At 40.0% G+C, this 20047-nt stretch overlaps 1 protein-coding gene across 1 annotated transcript in view; it reads right to left on the bottom strand.

Moving 5' to 3' along the window:
• Positions 1-20047, bottom strand: part of vwa8 (von Willebrand factor A domain containing 8) — a 116591-nt gene that overhangs the window by 95637 nt on the left and 907 nt on the right. The window contains exons 2-5 of the mRNA XM_031295421.2: positions 16394-16471; positions 16075-16205; positions 14088-14198; positions 490-657 (exon numbers count right to left, since the gene is read on the bottom strand). Coding sequence (XP_031151281.2) covers positions 490-657; positions 14088-14198; positions 16075-16205; positions 16394-16471 — 488 coding nt within the window. The remainder of the gene's footprint in view (positions 1-489; positions 658-14087; positions 14199-16074; positions 16206-16393; positions 16472-20047) is intronic.

Raw genomic sequence — 20047 nt, 5'->3', positions numbered from 1 at the left:
TGGATAACAGCCAGGTATGCCTTTACCCACTTAATCATTTTATCCACATTATTGATGATTATTTATCACAAATCTCATTGTGTAAATATTTCGTAAAAGCACCAATTGTCAACCCGACAATATCACCGCAATATCGATATTGAGGTATTTGGTCAAAAATATCGTGATATATGTATTTTTTTTATTTTTTTTTAACATTTATTTATCCAGGTAAGTCGATTGAGAGCAATTTCTCATTTGCAACAACGACCTGTCACATTCACACAGTTACACATTCATACCTGGAAGCTATAAGGGCCTTGCTCAAGGGCACCTCAGTGGTGGTAATGAGGGAGGGACAAGCGCTGCTCTTTCACTTTCCCCACCTAGATTGAACCGGCGACCTCCCAGTCCCAAGCTCGCTTCTCTAACCTTTAGGCCACCACTGCCCCACCCTACTTAAAACCCTGCAGGGTGTTTCACTTATGTAGGTGAGTGAGCTACTCTGACCTGCAGCAGCTTGTCGTATCGCTGATATGACATCAGGAAGCGTCCGTCCTCCAGCTGCATCTCCCTGTTCTCTAGCAGGTTGTTGAGGACGGGCAGAACATTTCTCTCGGCCTTCTCCAGCCCCTCCAGGACCAGGACTCGGCCTTGCGTTGCTGCCCTGACAGCACACTGGGGGGGGGCAAACACAGAAGACGTTGAGAATAAATCAGTAAACTCAATCAAAACAGGGTACCCCCAGGATTCTCCAAGTTCAATTTAAGACATTTTTAAGATATTTTTAATACCACCTAGGATGACATTTATTGCCAACTGCACGGCCAAATAAAGGGAAATCAGAGTGAATTTTAAGTCAGAGAAAAGAAGTATTTACCAAGTAGCATTGCCTAAATTTAATAAAGCACTTGTGTGAAGTGTGTTTGTACTCTAATAACATAAAATTAATAAAATAGTTGTCGCATTTGGAGCTCTTATGCTATGAAATTAACCCTCCTGTTGTCCTCGGTCAAATTTGACCCATTTTCAAAATGGTTCTATACCAAATTTTCAAAAGAAATAACGTGGACGGCTTCCTACAACACTCTTTGCAAGTTTTATTCAATTTTATAGCATTTGAAAAAAAAAAAGATAAAAGAACGTTGAAAAAAGTGACAAAAATGTCAGAAAAACCTTCAAAAACGTGGGGAAAAATAACACAAAAATGTCAAAAGGTGTATAAAAAACGAAAAACTTTGAGAAAAGTGACAAAAACTTTGGTGGAAAAGCAACAGAAGTGTCGAAAAAGACGACCGAAAGAAAAGTTTTAATTTTGACCCAGAAAAACAAAAAGTTGCACGGTCAACGGGAAGACAACACAAGGGTTAAAAACGACGGCATTTATTTAATCCTACAAAACGACAAGAACAAAAGTAAGACCTATAGTAAGAGATATTAAATTTGAGACTTTAATACCTTTAACACCCCGCGGGTACCTTGCAAAATACAATTAGAGATGCGGAGGAAGATGTTAGTTAATTCAAGGCTAAACCCTAACCGTTGCAATGAGTTTAACCTCAGGCCAAATCTGCTGCTCCGTTGTCCAACAAGACCTCTGACCCTGTTCAAATGTTAAGAGCGCTAAAAGGATTTGCACAAAGAGCAATCTGACTGTGCATCAGTTCTTACTGCTCTAATGACAGAATGAGCTCGCCATAAAGCCTTTCCTGAGGATGTCCTCAGCTTATTGTGTTCAGAACATCCTCCAAACTACTCCAAACCAAACTTCAAAACAGTCTTGGTTGTTTGAGGAAGGCCTGTTTGTGGGATTAAAAAAAAAAACAACCTTAGTTCTACTTGGTTTAGTTTCAACAGCAGTGTGTACAAGATTCAAGATTCCTTCGTTTGTCATTTTTATGCACCATATAAAAACGAAATTGTGTTTCACACATCCGCTAGTCGATAAAAAAGAGAACTTTAAAATTCTAAGATCATAAATAAAAGCATTTAACAGAGGTAGGGGACTGACTCGAGTCCGACTCAAGTCGCCAATTTAAGGACTTGAGACTTGCTTGAGTAATATTGATAAATGACTTGACTTTGACTTGGTATTCAAGACTTGAGACTAGGCCTGCACAATTCGGGGAAAAATATGAATCACGATTTTTTAGCTTAGAATTGATATCACAATTCTCTGCCACGATATTTTTCTCACGAAGTGTAATGTTTATTGCACACATGAACCATGACAAAACAAAACAAATTTGCAGTACCAAACAGATTTATTTTGGCACCTATAGCACACTGCGCATCACCACGAGCCTGTAAACACAGAGGCTTCAATGAAGAGAAGGGAGAGCATTGCAGCGCTTGGGAGCGCTTTAAAACCTATTTTATACAGTCTATGTTTAAAACTCACAGAAGAAAGTAGTAGCATTTGTGATGCAGTCGGGTCGTAAAATTAAATGAGAATCAAAGTCATTATTTTTTTTTTAAATCAACAACAACAAAAAAAAGTTATTTAAAAATTAAATCGTGAACAGGGTGAATCGAGATCGTGATTTTATAACGATTAATCGTGCAGGCCTGCTTGAGACTTGACTTTGACTTGAGACAGATGACTTGAAAGGACTTGACTTTTTATTAATGTAATAGCCAGGCCATATTCTTTTTTTCAAGGTACTGAAATTAAAAGGCAAGCCCGCGATGGGCAGTGGTGGTTAGACGCGAGAAGAAACCACCGCTGCCTATCGTGGGCCAGTCTCTGCGGAGCTCAGCTAGCTTGATGTAAACCTAGCACCTTAACTTGATATATATGTCTCTGTAATGAAGTTTTTGCTGCAACAACAGTTTTGTTGCAATATTGAAAATTAAACAAGACTTTTCATGACGACAAATCAAGTCTTAATTAAACTGATTATGAATGTAAAAACTGGGGTAGATCGAAGAATTTTGTATGACTTGACTTGTGACTTGCTTGACTTATAGCAGGGACTCAAATTGACTTGCTTGATTCTCACCACAGTGCCTTGAGACTTGCTTGCGACTTGAAGGTTCAGACTTGAGACTTGCACATGTGTGACTTACTCCCACCTCTGGCATTTAATAAATAAACTAAGATTACACTGAAATATGCATTAAAGGTCTATGACATGCTGCTTTTTGGATGCTTTTATGTAGACCTTAGTGGTCCCCTAATACTGTATCTGAAGTCTCTTTTATATAGGCCTCAGTGGTCCCCTAATACTGTATCTGAAGTCTCTTTTATATAGGCCTCAGTGGTCCCCTAATACTGTATCTGAAGTCTCTTTTATATAGACCTTAGTGGTCCCCTAATACTGTATCTGAAGTCTCTTTTATATAGGCCTTAGTGGTCCCCTAATACTGTATCTGAAGTCTCTTTTATATAGACCTTAGTGGTCCCCTAATACTGTATCTGAAGTCTCTTTTATATAGGCCTTAGTGGTCCCCTAATACTGTATCTGAAGTCTCTTTTATATAGACCTTAGTGGTCCCCTAATACTGTATCTGAAGTCTCTTTTATATAGACCTTAGTGGTCCCCTAATACTGTATCTGAAGTCTCTTTTATATAGGCCTTAGTGGTCCCCTAATACTGTATCTGAAGTCTCTTTTATATAGGCCTTAGTGGTCCCCTAATACTGTATCTGAAGTCTCTTTTATATAGGCCTTAGTGGTCCTCTAATACTGTATCTGAAGTCTCTTTTATATAGACCTTAGTGGTCCTCTAATACTGTATCTGAAGTCTCTTTTATATAGACCTTAGTGGTCCCCTAATACTGTATCTGAAGTCTCTTTCCCGAAATTCAGCCTTGGTGCAGAATTACAGCCACTAGAGCCAGTCCCACAATGAGCTTTCCTTAGGATGTACCATTTCTGTGTCTGTAGCTTTAAATGCTATTGAGGAGGAGGGGGGGGGGCAAGGTGGAGGGGTCCTTGACCAACTGCCATGCTTCGCTTATTTTCAAGCCATGATGTCTCTCTCTTTCTCATGGGCGGGCCAAATTCTCTGGGCGGGCAAAGCAGAGAAAGGGGAGGTAACCTTTCCCCTTATGACGTCATAAGGAGAAGATTCCAGATCGGCCCATCTGAGCTTTCATTTTCTCAAAGACAGAGCAGGATACCCAGGGCTCGGTTTACACCTATCACCATTTCTAGCTAACTAACTCATATTAATGTTAAAAAACCTCATAAAGTGAAATTTTCATGCTATGGGACCTTTAATTAAATAAACTCAGATTATGCTAATAAAAAAAAAATAAAATTAGTAGTTTAAACTATTTTAGAGGAACAGTCTATTGTTTGCAGTTCACCTTGTGTGATTAAGCAGTTTGATTGCTGTGGGAAAGAAGCTCTTTAATAGCCTAGTAGTACACGTACATGGATATGTTTGTGTGTAGACGCACATTTCTGCAGAAATCAAAAAAGCACGTCTGACGTCAAGAGGCAGGAAACTTGAGCTGTCTGGGTGCACCGCAGAGCAAGTGGCCATATAATTAGGTTAACATGTAAATGCGTGGCAGGTTGTGTGGGGAGCAGAGCCATGAAACTTTAGCCAGATGCTCTATATTTAACTCTAGATCCATTTTCGGCACCAAAGCTATAATCAGATAATTGTTCAAAAATGTAAGTGACGCAGGATGGCGAGAGGGATGAGGAAGCACAGACAGGCCTTGTTCTCGGCCTGAAACACAAAAACATCCCACTAGATACTGAGACGCTTTGAGCAAACACACTTCTGTACTGTACATGTAACATGTATTTCTCATTCCATAATGCCCTGTGTGTCCTAGTTATAATAATAATAATAATAATAATAATAATAATAATAATAATAATAATACCTTTATTTGTATAGCACCTTTGGAAAAAAAAAAAACAGTTTACATAGTGCTTTGACAGAAGAAAAATCCAAATCAATACACATAAACATATATAACACACCATTGTAATAGTGAAAATAGAAATTGGGACACCTTTAAAGACAAATGAATAAATTAAACGAAATTAGCAGATGATAGGGTAAAAAGACAATCAAAGACGATCGAAAAGACGATAAATAGACGCAAGAGTCAAAAATGCTTCTACACAGATGCAGCTTATTTATAAATTATTAATTCTAACTTGTGTGCATGCACAAATCAACAACTTTTGGGAAACTTGGAAAACATGAGATAATAAATAGATAAGAACATACATACACATGTACACTATACTTAAAACATGACATGGGCAGGGATGGCAGATGACCTATAGTTTGTTAAGAAACCCAACAGCTGATGGTACAAATAATCTCAGGTATCCGTTAGACCTGGCATGTTTTCGGGAGGTATACCTCCTTCCTGAAGGTAGGAAGTCAAACTCAGAGTGTAGTGGGTGAGTGGTGTTAGCCAAAATGGCCATTGCCGTCTGTGTGGCTCTGGCTTCATACACATACCCAATGCTGTTGAGGTCAGTGCCAATTATTTTCCGACATACGTTTACAGTTTTTCCCAGTCTGTTTTTGTTGATTACACTCAAATTGCCAAACCAGAAGATCATAGCATGTCATTCCCCCCTCTCTCTCCCCTTTCATGTCTTCAGCTGTCCTATATAAATAAAGGCCTAAAATGCAAAAAAAAACAAAAAAAAAAACAAAGAATTGTAGTGTTCCATTTGCGTGGCCCAAATACCTGGTTATTAGTGCTAATTTTACAACAACCTGTTCCTATTTTTTTACCACATGTGCAGTTTTATGTTGATTCAGCATTAACCGTGCCAGTGACACTCTTCTTTACTCCACTGCAGTTCTTGCATATCTATTAAACTATTAACTATTATCAAAGAACTTTTTTGTTTTTGTTTTAGATGCCATTTCAGTTCAAATGCAGCTTTAGTGTAGGTGGAAATCTTTTTATTACTGTAACAGTGTCTTATTTGCAGTGTGGGTTTGAGGTAAGCGGCCTTACATTAGAGCCTGCTAACTGGAGAGAGGTGACTGGAGATGTCTAAAATACAACAAGCATGTGATTACATCCATGTGACTCCATCCTTCATATAAACGTGGAGGGGGTGGAGGGATGCTGGGCTGAATGAGGAAAGGAAAAAAAGAAAGAAAGAGCAAAGAGACTGAGAGTGAAGTGGGATAGGAGGGGGAGGACAAGAGTAAGGACAGGGACTGACATGCTAAGTCTGAATTTAGGGCTCCAAATCAGCACAGGGCCCCGAGGAATACTTAGATGTTCTAGTTAACACACAGACACTCACCTCCTACGATACCAAACTATTCTCAAAGAGAAAAGCTGGCTAATTTGCACCCACGCGTCTTCACGTGTCAGGTACTTAAATGTGTACATCTATACTCACCAATCGCACCCACATAGCAACAAAAAAATCCAATACACCAACTCATAAACCAGCACATGCCAACTCACAGACACACCCTGCCACCTTTCATTGGATGGCACACGGCTCCCTGATATTTGAGGAAGACCAAAAATAAGCAATCCCTTCACACCTATTAGTACCACCAATAACGCTGTATCTATTCATGAGCTGTTTCCGTGGAAACAGTGGACACCATGTTTTCATTTTGTTGAGGGTGCTTGAAGGTGGGAGGAGACGGCTGATTCTCAGGGAGTTGAAGAAGCTGGCTAGCTTGCCTTGTTGCAGGAAACAGAAAATGCATCAACCAGCCTTGGTAGCTACACCACTGTGTCGTGAGTGGATATGGACGAGTGGATATGAAAGGAAACAAAGGGGTGCAGTAGAGAGTGCGCCCCACGAACAGCTTCGTTTTGGTTTAAAAACAAATATCTTTTGCTACGTTTACACCTCGCATTCCCACTACTCTGGCGTTTCTGAGGCCGCATACCGGAGAAATTTGAAAACACTTCTGACCCGGTTTGGTTTGGAATCTGCAGGGTTGTGTTACATTACATGTCATTTAGCTGACACTTTTATCCAAAGCGACTTACAATTGCTATACTGTATATCACAGGTCGCACGCCTCTGGAGCAACTAGGGGTTAAGCGTCTTGCTCAGGGACACATTGGTTGATGTATCGCAGTATACAGCAGGGAATCGAACCCAGGTCTCCCACACCAAAGGCATGTGTACTATCCACTGCGCCATCACCACCACGTGTTGCAGTCTCAACGGCCACAAACAGAGACCTTTGGCAACACCGACACTAACTCCAACGTTCCGCCGCCTGATTGGGTCATGGCGTCTCGTTCTCTGAGACAGTGAGCAGAGCTGATTGAGTAGCATGAGTTGTATATGAGAGTTGCTACTGGAACGTGGTTTGTTGTATTTTGGTGCCTATCCTGTGCCTCTAGTGTTTGTTTGACGTTTACGACCCCTGTGTTGTCTCCCGAGACCGGGCTTTTTCACGGTGTGTTCAGGGGGCAGGTAGCTAGCGGGTCAAGGAGAGATGCCTACGATTTGAGACAAAAATGAAATTGCGCTGAAACCATGCAGGAACGCATAGTGCACCTTTAAATGTTTCAATGACATTTCAGAAAATACTTACATAAAGAGTTTTAAGCCTAGAAACAAGCCAACCAGCTACGTGATGAATCGTGACCATAAAACATTTGATTCGGCGCAAAATAACATTTTGAAAATGGAAAAAAGGGCAAAGGTACAAAACTGTACTGTTGCTGTTATGCTAAGGATTGTGGGTAGTGTAGTACTTCTCCATGCCATCGCGAATAAAAACATGTTCTTAAAACAAGGTTGATTCATACGGACTTGTGGCTTCTTCTTTTTCTCCTTCTTTTGTTTTAAGATTATTTTGTTTTTGGCATTTCAGGCCTTTATTGGATAGGACAGCTTGGACATGAAAGAGGGGAGAGAGGGTGTATGACATGCAGCAAAGGGCCGCAGGACGGAACCAAACCCGCAGCCACTGCGTCGAGGACTGAACCTTTGTACATGGGCGCGGGCGCGTGCGCGCTCTACCAGGTGAGCTACCCAGGCGCCTGACTTGTGGCTTCTACGGGAGCATAAACCATCTTTTCAGTTTTTATGCTCCACGTATCTGGAACAAACTCCCAGAAAACTGCAGGTCCGCCGCAACTTTGTTCTTTTAAATCAAGGCTGAAGACTAGAGATGGTCCGCTACCATTTTTTGCTTCCCGATACCGATTCCAATACCCAAACTTGCGTATTGGCCGATATCAAGTACCGATCCGATACCAGTGTGTCATATATTTTATTATGTTTTAACAGCTGTATACTACTATCTCTGTATGGATGATATGATGTATAACAGCTGTATACTACTATCGCTGTATGGATGATATGATGTATAACAGCTGTATACTACTATCTCTGTATGGATGATATGATGTATAACAGCTGTATACTACTATCTCTGTATAGATGATATGATGTATAACAGCTGTATACTACTATCTCTGTATGGATGATATGAAGTATAACAGCTGTATACTACTATCTCTGTATAGATGATATGATGTATAACAGCTGTATACTACTATCTCTGTATGGATGATATGATGTATAACAGCTGTATACTACTATCTCTGTATAGATGATATGATGTATAACAGCTGTATACTACTATCTCTGTATAGATGATATGATGTATAACAGCTGTATACTACTATCTCTGTATGGATGTGATATGATTTCTATCTTTGTCGGTCTGGCTCAGGTTAAACTCTTTGTGAAACATGAACAAACACAAACAATGAACGCCACAGAACTTTCTTTTATTCTCCAGTTTGACAGTCAGTTATAACGGAAAAAGAACATAAATAAACTACTTTAACGTAGATTTTCTTTAGGGCTTTATTACGTGGTATCGGATCGGTGCATAAGCTCCAGCACTTACCGATGCTGATACCGGCATTTTAGGCATTATCGGCTCTAACAGCTCTACTGAAGACCTTTTTTTTGATGCTGCCTTTCTTTAAATAATTGTTAATTTCTTATACTGAAGTTGCACTGTTGAAAATTAGAATTGTATGACAATCTATGTAAGCATATAAAGAGAATTTAAAAGTAAGACCGTTGGGACCGTCAAATATGTTTCACTATTTTATTGCATGACTCATATAGTCTTCTCAATAACAGTTTGGTTGACATAAAGCCCTAATAAAGTCAGCAAGAAAGTTCCTTAGCCATCATTGAAAAGCACCAAAAAAGCGACAAAAACATCAGGGAAAAAAGTCAGAAAAGTGCCAAAAAAACTTTAGAAGAAACGCCCAAACCAACTCAGAAAAGTGGCAAAAACGTCCAAAAAAAAGCACCGGCAAAAGTGAAAAACTTGGTGGGCCAAAATTTATTGGGAACCTAAATTGATATGCAGGCCTGATCAAAGCATGCGAGGGGCTGGATTTGGCCAGCGGGACTTCAATTAAATTAAATTTTATTTATAGTATCAAATCATAACAAGAGTTATCTCAAGACACTTTACAGATAGAGTAGGTCTAGACCACACTCTATAATTTACAAAGTGGGCAACTGTACAATATATGCTGCTGTAACAAAAGCTACATTGGCTTCTCAAGGTACTCTTCACAAAGGTGTCATTGCATGGAAAACACAGCTGCAGCTAATGACATGAGGAATATCTGTCTCCCTCTGGCTCTCTTCTAATTTCCTGTCATCTCTCAACTGTCGCTGTCCAATGAAGGCAAGCCTAATTTATGTCGAGTAAGCTGTTAAGCAAGCATTGCCAAGAGTCAACCCTGTTGCGTATGTTTGTTTAGTGGAGACACACCTAATCAAACGTTCCCCTGTTATTAATCGCAGCAGTTTTTCACGTTTCAAGTGTGAAGACTATAGTCCCTTTCCGACCGGAGAGATTTTTGCAGTTCCTAGAACATAACGTTCCTAGAACCCTTTTTTTCTCCGGTTCCGACTGGACCAATTTGAGGATTATTAAGTTCCTCTGACCGCAGTTCCTGTAACCGCCAGTTTCCACTGGATGCAGAACGGCTGCGGATCCGCTCCGGAACGGCGGCGGAGTCATTAGGTTTCCATTAAAGTCAATGTGTGTATTTTCACTGACTGCAGAACGGCTGCGTGATCCGCAGCCCTCCGGAGCAGATACGCAGAGCTTCTATTTTGGCCGGACGCCGGAGAGCTACGCAGCAATTCAGCACAGGGCAGATAGTGCGGGACAGGAAGTCGAGCACAGAAACAAAATAAACATCCGGTTAGTTTTCAAAATAAAATCCACTGTGCTCACGGCGGATCATATTTCCCTGCACTACACCTTGAAAACACAGCTCAGAGTAGTTTCCCCTCTACTCCTCTGGATGGAAACAAACTGTTGTTGGTTTTGTGGTTCTATTCTACGTGAATTCGCGAGATCTTGTGGGTCCTCGTGACTACAGCTGTCAGTCATGGCCATAGCCGTACCGCAACAAATCCGGACCTAGTGGGTATTGACAGACGGCGGAGCACGCAGCCGTTCCGCATTCAGTGGAAATCCGGAGTAACTCTTACAGCTCCTACTTCAGGGCAGGGTATTTTCCCTTTTCCGCATAGGAACCCTTAGTGACCTAGCAACGTCTGAAACGCAAACAGTACATATTCTTCACTGTCTGTTAGAAATTCGCCTAGGTATGCCAATGCCCACTTACCCGTCGTTTCGTTTGCCTGTTGCGCTCTGCTCTTCTATCTTCTTCCATCATATTAATTAGGATCATATTACGCTGGAGCCTTTGTCTTCTGTGTTTCTCTGTTAAGTACTCCAGCCTAGTCTTTAAACGCCGGCGTTCGAACTCCGTTATGAGGATCCTATAAAGACGCTATAAAGACCGTTGCCGTGCTTGCATCACTCCCTTACCCCTCCTACCAGTCCCTATGGCCACTTGGCCAGTGCGAATGCAAATGGAAAAACCGGTTTTGGGGGAGAGTAGTTAGTAGAACTGTTTAGAAGTGGACTGTTCCTATAACTACGTTCCTGTAACTACTTGGTCGGAAAGAGGCTTATAGGGATGCACCGGTCCGATACGGATATCAGGCAGATACTGGCGAAAAAAACCTGGATCAGGTATCGGTGACAACAGGGCCGACCAAAGTTTTGATAGGACTCTGACCTGCGGCCCTTTGCTGCAGGTCATTCCTCCCTCTCTCTCCCCTTTCCCCCATTAAAAGGCCTAAAATGCCCAAAAAATAATCTTAAAAAAAATTAAAAATAATTGCAATTCCCATTCGATTTGAAGATATGTACCAAGTTGCTGGTGAACAATTTCTTATTTTAACAATAAATAGCAGTTCAGTAAAATTATATCTATGTATTTATTTGTTCCATTTTTTTTTTTTACAAAGTTAGTTTTTCACACAGTGAGGCATACAGCTGATTCATTCAACACTGGTAACGGATCGGTACTGGGTATCGGCCAATACCCAAAGCCCAGGTGTTGTATCGGGTCTGAAAAAGTCGGATCGGGTGTATTCCTAGTGAAGACGCCGTTATTCTCAAACGTGCTAGAATGGTGCAAGAATTCATTCATGCAAAAATTGGTATGCAGTATGGAACTGGGACACTGCTAATCATTGAAAAAACAATCCCACGTGCAGATCAAATAGAATTGGTAGTAAAAATTAAAACTGTTATTTTTTGGGCTGCCTCTGTAATTTAAAATAAAAACAAATAAAAAACACCACGATGCAATCATGCACGATGTAATCTAGGTACGCATTTGTAGGCAGTGTGTCTAATTATGCGGCGCCTACAAAATGACACCACATCCCACTAAATAGACTGTATGTGGAAAACACATACCGTACCTGTCATACTGCTTCAGATTACCAAGTCAATTAGTTGATTACTCAGTCTCAAAAAATGATGTACTGTGGGCAGAATTCAAAGATGTATGCTGTCCATTACCTTTTGTTAAATATAAAAATGTCAGAAGCACTGTTCTGATCACAGACAAGTTGATGTAATTATTTTATGCAAGAACGTATTTATGGAATGGTAATACAGGCAATTATAATCAAACGTAAAAAGGCATTTGTGTTTTTTTCTGGAGGGGTCTATGCGGGATCATCTTTACACACAAGCATAGGTTTTATCAAAACTGCAGTGTCAGTTCTTTCCCCTTACGGAACCCCGCCATTCATTTGAGTAAAAGGAAATATCCCTATGAGTCACACAACTATCAAATTAGAAAAATCAGCTAGAGCCAAACAAAACCGCCCCATCAGCAGGGTGATGGCCCTAATGCTTGATAGCACTGGCACATAAATTGGCCCCTTTACTGTCTATTAAATCATGAAACCATGGCAGCGGTGCAGTGCAGGGTACACACAAGAGTACGCAGTACAGGTACAGTACGTCTGTTTTCAGTCAGCAGCGGAGTATTCTTCCTTCGGTAACACTTTACTTGAAGGTATCTACATAAGAGTGACATGACTGTGTCATGAACACATGACACAGTCATGACACAGTCATGACACATGAACCCTAACCCTAACCCCAACCCTAACCCTAACTCTAACTTGTCATGACAAAAACTGAATGACACTTACTCAAAGAAGCGTTATGTCATAAACGTTTATGACTTGTTTATAATGTTTATGACACGTTCATGACAGTGTCATGTCACTCTTATGTAGATACCTTCAAGTAAAGTGTAACCCTTCCTTCTTAAGGCACCAGAGACGCATCGAAATCTTTAGAGCTGCAAAGATTAATCAATTCGTTGTCAACTATTAAATTAACTGGCAACTATTTTGATTTTCGATTACCTGTAAAAATTCCAAAAAAGATTCCAGCTTCTTAAATGTGAATATGTTTCTAGTTTCTTCTCTCCTCTGTGACAGTAAACTGAATATCTTTGAGTTGTGGACAAAACGAGACATTTGAGGACGTCATCTCGGGCTTTTTGGGAGACACTGATCGTCATCTTTCACCAATTTTTGACATTTTATAGACAACACAAACAATCGTGATAATTGACAATAAAAATAACCGTTGGTTGCAGCCCTACAAATCCTTACATATCCTTATGATACATTATTCTTCAGCTACCATTGTACCACAGGAGAAACTGGATATCGACAATAACCAAACTCCCTTCCAGCTTCAGTCTCATTATAAGTAATTCACTAATTAGCCATGAGTTTTCCTGTTCCAGAAGACAGCGCGTTTGTGAGTTATGTCTAATGTGCGGAGAATAAAAACGCGGAAAAACTTCACCCCTGTTTCCATGGAGTTTATGTTTGAACTGTTATGCAACCAATTTATTTTTTTACACAGACTAAATGTGCTAATTAACCGGGGATAATGACATGACTGAGTAAATGTTAATTATCATAGCTTATTGTCATTTGTCACTGCTGGCTCCTTGAAGCCCGATGATGACAGGGTTTAATGATCAGGCTTAGGTGGACTTTGCTTCTTTCTTTTTTTGTTTCTCCATCATTGTTTTTCTCTGTGCCACTGAGAAACGAACGGAGATGAATGGAGAACAGAAAGTTCTCCATTCAAATGTTTGTTGAAAACATCACGGTCGCTGCTCTACAAACAACATTTAGCCAAGTTATATTTAAAATATTCAAATCTATTCGGGGTCTGAATATAAAGAAAACCAGGCTGACATAGGAAATGCATAGTTAATATGCACATTTCAATATTTGTTTAATTATCGCAAGTCATGTCGTCATATTAAACAATATATTACAATATATAAGCAATTCTAAACAACGTTATCGCACATCGCAGATTTTCCTCATATTGTGCAGGCCTACGTGGGAAGGAACAGAACTATAGTGATGAGAGTTTATGATTATTGTGATTCTAAATTTGTGTTTTTATTCTATTGAAACACAAAAGAAAATCAGGAAAGATGAAGGAAGGTTTGGAATAGCCTGTGTAAACCCAATGGCACGTCTCAAATTAGAAAACATACAGTATTTTAGTAAAACCATCTCAGTTTGTTGTACTAGGCTGGAAATGAGCCACAAACCTAATATGTTTATTTCTCCTTGTTGTCCTGTGGGTGCCCCTTCGGAATAGTGCTGCTGTCACTGTGCCATCAAATGTAATGGCTGGTTAGGCAAATGATCTGGGAAAGCGGATTTTACAGTGCACAGTGTATAAACCTAAAGAAAACCTAAAAGTGATGAGTGGATTTACCTGGTCTATGTAGAAGGCGGTCCCTGAGCGGATCTCTCTCCTCTGTTTCAGGTCCGTCTCTGTGGTGTCCCTGGACAGAGCGACATACTCTACTTCCCGTTTGGTCAACTCCTGGTCAACAACAAGAGACAACGTCAAGGCTTTTGCTGTAAAATAAAAAATATGAGATACTTTTGCAAACAAATGCCATGAACTACTAGCCTGGTCCTTCCAGACTCTGGTACATTTCATTGGTCCAGAGAGTCTGGTCACTCTCCATTGACAAGTGTTAACTTCCTTGAAGGCGGGTACTCTGTTGAAGTTTAAAACTATTGGATCTGCCCAGAGCCACTCTGGATCTGCCATAACCAATCGCTAATGTTTGGTCGTGACGTCGGCTTAGCATCGCTAGCGTTCGCCTTAGCCAACTCCTTCACCACTAACGGAGCGAGCTGGAAAATCAAACTTTTCCCGAACCCCGTGGGAAGGAGGGGCGCAACATCATGGCCACCAACACAATTCAGCAAAGATTGTTCTTGCTCGCGCTTTAACTTCTGGATATTCGGCAGCGTTGCCACAACGGACCGAATGGCTTCGCTCGCATCTTTCTCCGCTGCCATTACGGAACCACAACTCAAACTAGCGCACGACCTCAACGTCATCGTTCTCAGCCACTCCCTCTGTTCGCTGATTGGACCAGTAAAGATTTGGCCGGAGAAAACCCAAGAATATACCGCAAACCCAGACGGTGTACTGAAGGAAAATGAAAATTGAGCGGAAGTACGTAGGAGGGCGGAGCCAGGCTAATGAACTACAACAATAATAATAAACTACGCACAAAAAGTAAGGACATTTGTGTTTGGTAGATCACTTTATATACATCTTATACCATTGGAAAGCCTGATTATTTCCCTTCTAAAATGGTGCCACATTTGTGGGATGAGCAGCAGAGCTGAGTATGTGGGTTGCGCCCATGAAACATATGCCAAATCGTCTCTGACAATGCCAAACAGCTTTTCTTTGCTGTTGCTATTGACTCTTGTTTTGAGCTTCTGGTACCCCCAGGTGCTGACAATCAGGTGCCTGATTCTGCAACCAGTGGCAATCCCATATCTCCACAGTCTGGGACCAAACTCTATCCTCATGACAACGCTCGTCCCCACAGGGCGGGGTTTATTAGAGACTACCTCCAGAATGTGGGAATGGAGAGGATGGAATGGCCTGCCAGCAGTCCTGACCTCAACCCCATTGAACACTTGTGGGATCAGCTTGGGCGTGCTGTTCGTGCCAGAGTGACCAACACAACCTAGTTGGCTGACTTGCAACAAATGCTGGTTGATGAATGGGATGCCATCCCACAGCCGAGTGTGACCAGCATGAGGAGGAGGTGCCAGGCTGTTGTGGCTGTGTATGGTTCTTCCACACACTACTGACGCTCCTGTTTGTTAAATGAATAAATTGTGAAATTGCCAATATGTGTTGTTACTTCCGACTTCAATCAACCAATCCACCAAACAAGAGTCAACAAAGAAAAACTGTTTAGCATTGTCAGAGACAATGGGCACAACCCACATACTCAGCTCTGCTGCTCATCACACAAATGCATGTTCCTTACAAATGTGGCACCATTTAGAAGGGAAATAATCAGGCTTTCTAATGGTATAAGATGTATTGCCAATAAGCATTGTTACAACATAGAAATAATCTACCAAACACCAATTTCCTTACTTTTTGTGCATAGTTTATATGTCAAGGGTGCAAACAATCACTGTAAAATCTAAATTTCCAGAAGAAACTGCAAAGTCTACGACGACTGGAATATAACATACAACATTTAAGACATTTTAGGTCACATACAGTACTTTCTTTACTTTGTTGCCGGAAATCTTTACAACTATGAGATCTTTAGGGTACTGGATTTGTCAAAGTTTTAGAAATAACTTCAATACATAAGAGTATATGAGTTTCACATTCTTTATTTGTGTGTGCGCGTGTTCTGTGTACTCACAAGGTACTGCATAGCAATGGATCGTCGCAGGGGTCCTGGGGGGCCAATGAGAAACACATCCTGGCCCAACAGGTCTTTCTGCATAATCCATCGTAGGTGCTGAACTACTGTCTGAGGTAAGGAGTCTGAAACTAGCAAACCCAAAACAAAATAAAGTTTTAGTAACTTTTGTTTTATCTGTTACAACTGTCTTCCTCTCATTTAATAGACATATATTTTTGTCCAGACATCTCTAGGCAAGGCAAGGCAATTTTATTTATATAGCACATTTCGGCACAAGGCAACTCAAAGTGCTTTACACAAAGAGGAAATTACATACTGTGTTTGACAGGAACAAGTTCGGGATTCCGGGGTGTTTTGAGTTTGTAAGAGATCTCTCCAATCTTCACAGTGTCACCTGCAAACAATGGGGGTAACCGATACATGAGTAGGGCTGGGTATTGAATTCTAGAGGTGCACGATTCAGAAAATGTCACGATTCAATTCAATATTGATTTTTTAGGCTCACGATTCGATTCAAAATCGATTTTCGATTCAAAAAACGATTCACAGTGTGTAAATGTAGTTACTTTTCCCATGTGATTGCAGTAGACATACAATAAAAAATTAAAAAAATTAATTTAATTTTTTTATATATATATATATATTAATCCATTTTTGGAATTCTATGAATCGATTTTGAATGGCGATTCGAATATGAATCGATTTATTTGCACACTCCTATCGAATTCGACATTTTTTAGGCACCGACCGAATTGCCTCTAAAGTATTGAGTATTGAAAAATGCCTCGTCATTCAATACCAAATTTCAATTCCTAAGGAGTAAATCTCATCGGCGTCAGTGAGCCAATGAGCACGCAGCATTCTTCTACCGAGAGCTAATAATGCCGTAGAGGCAGGCAGGAAAAATCTAAAGATTTTTGCCGTAATGTGTGATGTTGTAAATGTTTTTGTTAAAATGGGTTTTATAACTGGAGGGGAAGTGACATGCTGTTTTAACTATGCTTTGTTCACTTTGGCCTATGTTGTATGTCATTTATTGTTAAAATTTAAATAACAAAAGTTGAAGAAAAAGAACGATTTTATAAAATGGGGCGTTCATCATACCTAGTTTGTGGATTCGGCTACTAGTGAATGTTAAAAATGTTAAAAAAAAAAAAAAAAAAGTGACGTTTTAAACAAGGACCCTTTAAGTATTCGGGCTGGTAAGTTGATGTACCCCAAAAAAATGATCTGCTGAAATATAGAAGTTTCTTTCGCCATGCAAAGTCTCTGTTGTCTGGGTCAGAGGGGTGCAGTTCCACCGTTGGCCACTAAGCCCATGGTGGCTTTAAGACATGGCACTGTTCCTCGGGGGTTGGTCGAAGCCTGCTTTTTGACTCTCCGTTTGATTTTATAAAATTGGGACCGGAAAAAAAATATCGTTTAGGAACCTGTATCGAAGTCAGAGTATTGGTATCAATACCGGTATCGAAATTATTTGAAGGATACCCAGCCCTATACATGAGAAGGTCTTTCACAGACAATTCTAGTAATACTTAAGACAGTCCAGCATCAGTTTCCATTGATATTTGACTTCGTGGTTTATACCTCTGACACAGTAACAATAAAAAAACAAAAAAACACTGGGGTTAATATATCGCTAGCTGATAAATAGCCCTTGTTTGTATACGTAACAATCATTTTTAGATATGAGACTTTTGCATTGATGGATAGCCTACACAGAGCTAAGCATATTTTTCTTTAAACACATTTGAAAACTAGGGTACTAACCCTAACCCTATCGTTTGGATTTTTACGATTCCGATGCCGAACCGGTACTTTTAAAACGATTCCGATTCCTAAACCGATTCTTAAAAAACTGAAAAATGACATCAAAGAAAGGTTTTTACATTTTGGTGAGCCCAGAGGAAAAACATGGCATTTTAAAGTAGCCTACATTTACGGTAGCTAGCTAACGGTAGACTACAGAGAAAGTGTGATATTTTTACGTCCGTTTCGGAGCGACAGAGGGAAAATATTTCAGTCGACACATTAAGTGGAATCGAAATAAGGAACCGAAATTTGCGTTCTAATCCGATCCGATTCCTACCAGTTGCGTAGGAACCGGTTCCATAGTGGAACCGGGTTCCGGTACCCTACCCAACCCTATTGAAAACCCCTTGAGGAGTTTGATAAAACTGACTGCTGGTTTTGATACATTTTGCTGCACATTTTCTTAGATGCTTCAGTTTCAAACTCCTGTTACTGTGCACGCTGCCACGGTCATACTATGTCACAATTTCTGGTGGTTGTGGATTGTATTATTTATTCATTTTAGTTGTCTCTGCCACCAAATGGGTCAACTCTGTGATTCTCAACATATAAATGATGTATGGTAAAATGGTATGTTTGGCTGTGCACAGAAATATCCTTGAGGACTGATACATTGACTGCTGTGGGAATGTCTATATTTCATTATGTACATGTAGCATTATTTTAGTTGTATTCACCTATGTATCATTTATTTATTTATTGTCAATATAGCCTTGCTGTTTTGAATCTGTATAGGCGGTATTATTTTTTTAGGAAAGCAACATCAATATTCCTTCTAGAAATTGTCATTTTTGTATTGTATTATATATTCTGTTAATACACTGCCTGTATCTATATCTATATTATTCTTACTACTATTATAATGTCACTGCTACTACATTGCACATATCTGTACATGTTGTTCATACATTGTTCATATTACATAGCCATATTTATTCTGCTCTTATAACACTGCAGTATATTTCTTGTCCTGCCTATGCACCACCTGTCTATATTTGTATATCACGTTGCACTTTTCTGCTCTTTTTGCATTTCTGGTTGGAAGCAAACTGCATTTCCCTGTCTTTGTACTTGTACTCTGCACAATGACAATAAAGTTGAATCTAATCTAATCTAATTTACTGGGTTGTAAATAAAGTTTAAAAAAGAAAAAAAGCTAGAAGTCAGAGACAGAGGAAACAGTTTCTCAAAGTTGATATATTAATATTGTTTAGTATAAGACCGCTTTACAGTTTTCTGTGAAAAAGCCTTGCAGAGAAACTGTCTGTTTTCCAAGTTGCAACAGGTTCTTCACCAAACAAAGATGGCAGCAGATAAGTAACTGCTACTTTTGTACGACCCAAGGCAATATTGTATATTACTGTTGTACTGTAGGTAAAAGGTTTGTAATAACATGAATTAATATAAATAAAGAATGGCCCTGACATAAAAAAAAAAAACCCGTCAATTTCGGTGATGTCACTTCTGACTGCCATCTTTGATTGGCTGAACAATAAGGGCACCCGTTCTTACAATACATCCACGAGTGAAACTCGGAAAAAGTATAAAAAAATCCTCTCTGTTGTGCAGCAGTCTGATTAAAGAATCTCTGAGCAACCTGACAACGTCATTAAAACGGCGGTCGGTGTAATTACACGACCTACACAGTCTTACAAAGTTTGTATCTATTTTTGAAAACATTTTTGTATTCAACGTTAGCTAGGTACAAATGACATTAATGCAAAAATATCTAAGAAAAATCTATTCCACCTGTGTGTGCATGGTTACAATTCTGAAGTGCAAAATAGTTCAGGCTACAGCACAAATATTTCCATCCATAGATAAGAATAATCAAGTCTAACCGCTGAATTTCTTTTCAAAATGCACCAGATTGATGCATTTAAACGTTAAAATTGACAACATTTTCTTACAGGGGAGCATGCCCATGGACCCCCCCCCCACCCCCTCCTAGGGGGGCTTGTGCCCCAGTGCAGACCCCACGGGGCAGTGTCCCCGTTTTAAGTTTTACAAAGATAAAAACATTACCTGTTTTTGGAGGTATTTACGCTTCTGAGCTGAAAATGTCCCTGGATTTTGTCTCAGAAATCTGGTCACCTTACATTACATATGTGTCTCAAATGTGTAGGTAACTAATGAGATGGATGTGACACATGCCTTT

The sequence above is a fragment of the Sander lucioperca genome, chromosome 8 (genome assembly GCF_008315115.2).
Source record: "Sander lucioperca isolate FBNREF2018 chromosome 8, SLUC_FBN_1.2, whole genome shotgun sequence".
In the NCBI taxonomy this organism is placed as follows: Eukaryota; Metazoa; Chordata; class Actinopteri; order Perciformes; family Percidae; genus Sander; species Sander lucioperca.
Note: the sequence above shows the minus strand (reverse complement) of the source record. Positions and strands in the feature narration are given on the sequence as shown.